The 7,378-nt window shown below is 36.7% G+C and overlaps 1 protein-coding gene across 1 annotated transcript in view; it reads right to left on the bottom strand.

Moving 5' to 3' along the window:
• The window catches only part of UBR1 (ubiquitin protein ligase E3 component n-recognin 1), a 224,454-nt gene that overhangs the window by 153,519 nt on the left and 63,557 nt on the right, over window positions 1-7,378 (bottom strand). Inside the window, exon 4 of the mRNA XM_007935324.1 lies at window positions 5,501-5,611. Coding sequence (XP_007933515.1) covers window positions 5,501-5,611 — 111 coding nt within the window. The remainder of the gene's footprint in view (window positions 1-5,500; window positions 5,612-7,378) is intronic.

Below are 7,378 nucleotides of genomic sequence, written 5' to 3'. Positions count from 1 at the left end.
AAGGCTCAGGGGTCCAAGATTATCTTCTGTGTCTGTGTTAATTGGTTTCCCTTTTCTTTGTTGAAGAGGGTCTGTGCAATCCTTCTGCCTAGTCCGCCATCTTGCCCCGCCTCTCTATTTCCAATTTTTTAAGGAAGCGTCATACCATTTTTGACAATGGCTGAATCATTTTACAATCTTACCAGCAGTGTGTAAATGTTCCAATCTCTCCATACCCTCACTAGTATTTATTTTTTGTCTTGTTGAACTGTGCTATTATCACTGGGGTGAGATAATATTTCATTGTTGTTTTGATTTGCATCTCTCTAATGGCTAGTGATCATTGAATATTTCTTCACGTTTGTTGATCACCTGAATATCTTTTTGGTGAAGTGTCTGTTTATGTCTTCTGCCTATTTTTAAATTGGAATGCTTGTCTTTTGTGTTGTTGAAGTGTTCTAGTCCCTTTTTCCATATGTTGTTACCAGAAATTATTTCCTAGTCTGTAGGTTCTCTTTTACCCTTTTGGCAAAGTTTTCTGATGGAATAAATGTCTAATTTTTAGGAGGTCCCAGTCATCTAGTTTATCTTCTGCTGGTTTTTATTTTTATTTTTTTTTAATCTTCTGCTGTTTTGCACTTTTAGTTATGATTATTAATTTATGCCATATATTAAGGCCCCTAAGTTTGCCCCTATTTTTTCTTTGATGAACTTTATAATTTTAGGTTTTGCTTTTAAGTCTTTGCTCCATCTTCAGTAAATTTTTGTATATGCAATGCAATGCACTGCTATCGAGTCAGATCCGACTCATAGTGACTCATCCTTGGGTTTCCAAGATGGTATCACTATGGAAGTAGATAGCCCAATATTCCTTCCAAGGAGTGGCTGGTGGGTTTGAACTGCCAGCCCTCTGGTTAGCAGTCAAATGCCTTACACATTAGGCCACCAGAGCTCCCAATTTTTGTATATGGTGTAAGACATGAATCCTGTTTCATTTTGTCTGCAAATGGGCATCCTGTTAAAAAGACAATCTCTTCCCCATTTAATGGGTTTCAGCCTTTTGTCAAAGATCAGCTGTCCATAGGTGGTTGGCTCTATTTCTGGATCCTTAATTCTTTCCACTGACCTATGTGTCTGTTGTTGAACCAATACCAAGTTGTTGTGACTACCATGAGTATACAGTAGGTTTTGAGATCTGGAAGCACGAGACCTCTTACTTAGCTGTTCTTCGGTAGTGTTTTGCTTATCTGAGGTATCTTTCCTTTCCACATAAAGTTGTTGTTGTCATCAGGTGCCATCAAATTGTCTCCAATTCATAGTGAACCTAAAGAGCCTATCCATTAAGGAATTATGGGATGACATCAAGATCCTCATCCATGAAGAAAGCAAAAGGTCATTCATAAGACAGGAAAAGAAAAAAAAACAAAATAGATGTCAGAAGAGACTCTGAAACTTGCCCCTGCATGGAGAGTAGCTAAAGCAAATGGAAGAAACGATAATATAAAAAAGCTGAACAGATGATTTCAAAGAGCAACTTGAGAAGACAAAGTCAATTATTATAATGAAATGGGCAAAGACCGAGAGCTGGAAAACCAAAAGGGAAGAACACACTCAGCATTTCTCAAGCTGAAGAATTGAGGTAAAAATTCAAGCTTTGAGTGGCAATACTGAAAGATTCCATAGGCAATATGTTGAAATGATTCTGGAAACATCAAAAGAAGATGGATGGAATACACAGTCACTATACCAAAAAGAACTGGTAGATGATCATCCATTTCAGGACGTGGCAAATGATCAAGAACCAATGGTATTGAAGGAAGAAGTTGAAGCTGCACTGAAGGAATTGACAAAAAACCCATTGAGATATTTCAACAAATGGGATGCCGTATTGGAGGCACTCACTTGGCTACGCCAAGAGATTTGGAAGATAGCTACCTAGCCAAGTGACTGGAAGAGATCCATATTTGTACCCATTCCAAAGAAAGGTGATCCCACAGAATGTGTAAATTATTGAACAATATCATTGATATCACACACACGTAAAATCTTAATGAAGACAATTCAAAAATGGTTGCAGCAGTATATATAAAGATGCACCTAAGAGTTCCGGTAAGATGGCGGAATAGGCAGAAAGACTGCATAGACCCTCTTCAACAAAGAAAAGGGGAACTAATTAACACAGGTACAGAAGACAATCCTGAACCCCTGAGCCTTGAAGGGAAGGACACAGAAGTGGATTAAACTCCAACTAGCAGAAGAATTTGCATGAAAACACCAAAAAAGAAGACATACTGAGCTGCGATCTGGCAGTGATCCTGATGGGACAGACAGTGTGACCTATATATTTACCCTTCTGACAGTACCACAATGTCTTGATTACTATTGCTTTGTATTAAGTTTTGAAATCAGGAAGAATGAGTCCTTCAACTTTTTTCCTATGACTATAGCTTCTGATCCAGTAACACAGGATGTTCTTCCATCTATTTAGACCTTTTTTAAACTTTTTTTATTTTGTAGTTTTCATAGTGTAAGTTTCACACTTTTTTTTTGTTAAATTTATTCCTCATTGCCTTATTCTTTTTAATGCTATTGTAAATAGAATTCTTTCTTAATTTTATTTCAGATTATTCATGCAAGTTTATAGAAATACAATTATCATACCCTGCAATCTTACTGAATTCATTAATTAGTTTCATTAATTTTTTAGTGAATTCCTTAGGATTTTCTATGTATGTAAGATCATGTCACAGGAGTTCTGTGGCAGAGTAGTGGAGCACTCGGCTGTTAACAGAAAGATTGAGAGTTCAAACCTACCAGCTGCTCCATGGGAGAAAGATGTGACAGTATGCTTTCATAAAGATTACAGCCACAGAAGCCCTATGGAGGCAGTTATACTCTGTCCTACAGGCTCACTATCAGTTGGAATCAACTCAGTGTCAACAAGTTGGTTTTTTCTTTTTTTTTCCTTTTCTTCTTTCAAGATCATGTGATTTGTGAATAGAGCTACTTTCACTTCTCTCTAGTCCATCTGCCTTTTATTTCTTTTTCTTGCCTAATTGCCCTGGCCAGACACTCTAGAACAAAACTCAATAGAAGTGGTGTGTCAGGCAACCTTGTCTTGTTCTTGATTAGAGCATTTAGAGCATTTACTAGAGATTTAGAGCATTTACTCTTTGACCATTAAGTATGATGTTTGTTGTTGTTGTTGTTATTTGCCGTCGAGTCGGCCCCGACTCATAGCGACCCCTCCTTGGGTTTCCGAGGCAGTATCACTACGGAAGTAGGATTGCCCAACCTTCTGTGGGTTTTTCTTATGCATCCTTTACCAAGCTGAGGAAGTTCCCTTCTATCCCTAGTTTGTTGAGTGTTTTTATCATGAAAGAGTATTGTTATTTTGTTATTTTTGTTATTTGTTATGTACCGTCGAGTCAGACCTGACTCATAGTGACCCCTCCTTGGGTTTCCGAGGCAGTATCACTATGGAAGTAGATTGCCCAAACTTCCTTCCGAGGAGTGGCTGATGGGTTTGAACTGCCAGCCTCCTGGTTAGGAGTCAAGTGTCTTAGGCACTATGCTACCAGAGCTCCTATGAAAGGGTATTGTTGTTGTTGTTGTTGTTATGTGCCGTCGAGTCGGCCCCGACTCATAGCGACCCCTCCTTGGGTTTCCGAGGCAGTATCACTACGGAAGTAGGATTGCCCAACCTTCCTTCCGAGGAGTGGCTGGTGGGTTTGAACCGCCAGCCGTCTGGTTAGCAGGCAAGTGTCTTAGCCACTATGCTACCAGAGCTCCCATGAAAGGGTATTAGAGTTTCTCAAATGTTCTTCTATGTCTATTGAGATGGTCATTGTGGTTTTTCGAAAATTTTACTGATATGTTATATTACTTAATTTCAAATATTAAACTATGTATCTCATTTTAGATCATATGAAAATACTCATTTTATCATGTTTTCTCACTATTAGTGATGACGCTAAAGCTGATGACTTGGTTCAGATGATGAAAGCATGATTCCTTCCTTGTAAAGTTTTTTTTTTTTCCCTTTTGTTAGAAAGTGATCTTTGAGATGACAGTTTAGTACCACATGAATATTGTTCCTCATCAATCTAACTGTTAACAGTTTTAGCATCTATTAATGGTTCCTGCCTGAATTAAATATTTCCTTGGGGTCTACAAAACATTGACTTTTCTTATTCTATCATCTCTTAACTATTAGCTAATATTTCTCTATAAGAACTTTCTCTTTTATTTGAGATACAATTGGAAAGGGATAATAAATATTTAATTTATTCCCTTTATTTACTATCATTCAGAGTAAGAAGTTGATATAATAGCCATTGCCAATGATGACAAATAGATTTTGTTATTTTACTTAGATCTTTAAGAATCATTAGAAACACATACATATTTTTCACATTTTCAGTGTGATTCAGTAAATAATAGTGATTATTTATTGTTATTATCTAGATGCTCCAACTGTCCAACTCAGGTCAGGACAGTCTTTTCACTCTGGTGCTTTGATTCTTTTGAGGTGAGTCAATCAGTACAAGTTTACTTTATAAACTCCCTGACTTAGTCCTGAAATCAGGTATTTCTACAACCAGCCCTGATTTCTTTTAATGGAAAATGGTACTTAAGAGATCAATAGCTGGAACCTAGAGTTGTTTATTACAATTGGGATATTTGGAACAGCTTAAAAGCATAAAAACTATTTATTCCTTGAAGATTTAAAAAGATTCATCTGGGGAACTAAGCATTGTGCTTGGGAAATACTTCTACAACAGTTTTCTGAATTTCTTTAATGGTTACTGACTGTTCAAGTTTTCTGTTTCTGAATAAATTATGGCACTTTCTACTGTCTGATTAAATAATTCATTTTCAAATGTATTTTCAGAGTCTTGGAGTCTTCCACAATCTTTTTGAGTCCGTTTGTAGACATGGTTCTATGGTTACATCCCCATTCCCATTTCTAGCTATACATGAACTTGTTGACATATTTTCTTTAATTAGGATGTACAGTGGCTAATATTTTTTTTTTTTAAGAAAGTCATTCTTAAATTTATGTACAAAACCCTACCATTTTCTAATTCATTATATTCTGCTACTATCTTTTATCAATTACTTGCCTTTTGTTTTTTGGGCTTCTATATTATTACTCTAAGAGCTCTGTTGGTATAGTGCCTAAAGTATGTGATTGCTAACCAGAAGGCTGGCAGTTCAAACGCACTAGCCACTCCTAGGAAGAAGGTTGGGCAAAACCCAAGGAGGGGTCACTATGAGTAGAATTGACTTGATAGCAGTGACTTTGGGTTTTTTTGTTTGTTTGTTTGCTTTTTCGGGAACTTCTCCAAAGTAAAATAAAATTCTTACATTTAAATATCAGAACAAAAAAAATCAGGATTCACAATGGAATTCAGTTTAACCCATGCATATACTATTTCTTTCTATATAATTTTAGTTAAGTTTAAAATAGTAAGCAACATAAGTGTGTATGTGTTTGAGAGAAATTCTCCCCCCTTACCTCTTTTGTAGTACCTGCTCTTCCAGGTTCATGGTTTATACAAAACGGGCCAGTTTTCCATGCCTCTGTGTCTCCACAGTCACAAAACCCTCCTCCAGTAGAAGTATGCATCTGAAAAATTAAGGAAAAGAAAAAAATGTGGGGATGACTGACAAATACATCATTACAACTTGGTAAGTAAAGACAGAGATATGTACAGGAAATAGGGAAAAAGAAGATTCTAGGTGGGCTTTGTGTTTTTCTCCAGATTTATTATACTGACTTTGAAAGGTGTTCAATAAAAGAATAATAGATCACTGTCAAGGATATAAGTGGACCTGGTTTGGGTATCAGCTTTCAATATACAAGAAGACCTTAGGTGAACTCAGTCACTATTTTGTTTCTATTTCATCAAACTGCACTATTATTCTGATTTTAACATCTCAGAATTTAATCTATTCAAGAAATAAAAAACCTTGGTCCAGCAAGGGCAACTGCAAAATAAATAGCAAAAGACCTTTGGTTTATTATCCTAAAGATGACAGAGGTAAGTAGCAATGCAAAGGTATTCTATAGTCAGTCTTCCAAAATAAGCAAAGACAAACTCAGGTGATATTAAGAACAATCAACAAAATGGAATGTATGGCTAACTACCCCCATAAACAACTGCCTCCTTTGCCATGAGACCAGAAGAACTGGATGGGGTCCAACCACCATTACTGAACATTTTGATCATAGAAGAATCTTTGATCAAAATGGACAGAATTCCAAATTCCCATGGACTCCAGGCTTTCTGGAACCATGAAGGTTGGATGAACCCCTGGAACTACTGCCTGAGATAATCTTTCAACTTTAAACCAAAAATATCCCCTTAAGTTTTCTTAAAACCAAACGTAGTTTAGCTTAACTAGTAAAGAATGCCTGCCTTGAGCATTGTGCTCCTTAAGATCTATCTATATGGGATCAAACTGATATCAGCCACTTGAAAAAGGAACAACTCAGAAAAGAAGAGTGAAGATAGTTGTACAATTTAGAGAACATAATCAAATCACTGAATTATACATGAAGAAATTGTTGAATTGGTGTATGTTATGCTGTATATATCAATCACTTCTCTGTCAATTTGTGGTACTGTGGTGCCTTGTGTGTTGCTGTAAGGCTGGAGGCTACACCACCAGTATTTCAAATCCCAAAAGGGTCACCCATGGTGGACAAGTTTCAACAGAACTTCCAGACTAAGGCAGACTTGGAAGAAGGAAGAGGTCATCCATTTCTCACAGAATTGGACAGTGAAAACCTTATGAAAAGCAGTGAAACACTGTCTGATATATTACTGGAAAACTTTATGAACAACCCTGAAACACTGTCCAATATAGTGCCGGAAGATGAGCTCCTCAGTTTGGAAGGCACTCAGAATACAACTGGAGAAGAGCTGCCTCCTTAGGGTATAGTTGACCTTAATGATGTGGATGGTGTAAAGCTTTCAGGACCTCCGTTTGCTGATGTGGCATGACTCAAAATAAGAAGAAATAGCTGCAAACATCTATTAATAACTGGAACATGGAATATATGAAGTATGAAGCTAGTAAAACTGGAAGTTGTCAAAAATGAAATGGAACGCATAAAAATTGATATCCTAGGCATTAGTGAGCTGAAATGGACCAGTTTTGGCCATTTTGAATCAGACAACCACATAAATTGAAGAGGAATGGTGTGGCATTCATAATCACAAAGAATATTTCAAGATCCATCCTGAATTACAATGCCATCAGTAATAGGGTAATATCCATACGCATACCAGGAAGACCAGTTAATACTACTATTATTCAAATTTACACACCAACCACCAAAGTCAAAGATGAGGAAATTCAAGACTTTTACCAAATTTTGCAGTCTGAA

Source organism: Orycteropus afer, unplaced genomic scaffold, assembly GCF_000298275.1.
Source record: "Orycteropus afer afer isolate SDZICR_OR568_19922 unplaced genomic scaffold, OryAfe1.0 scaffold00026, whole genome shotgun sequence".
Classification (NCBI taxonomy): domain Eukaryota; kingdom Metazoa; phylum Chordata; class Mammalia; order Tubulidentata; family Orycteropodidae; genus Orycteropus; species Orycteropus afer.
Note: the sequence above shows the minus strand (reverse complement) of the source record. Positions and strands in the feature narration are given on the sequence as shown.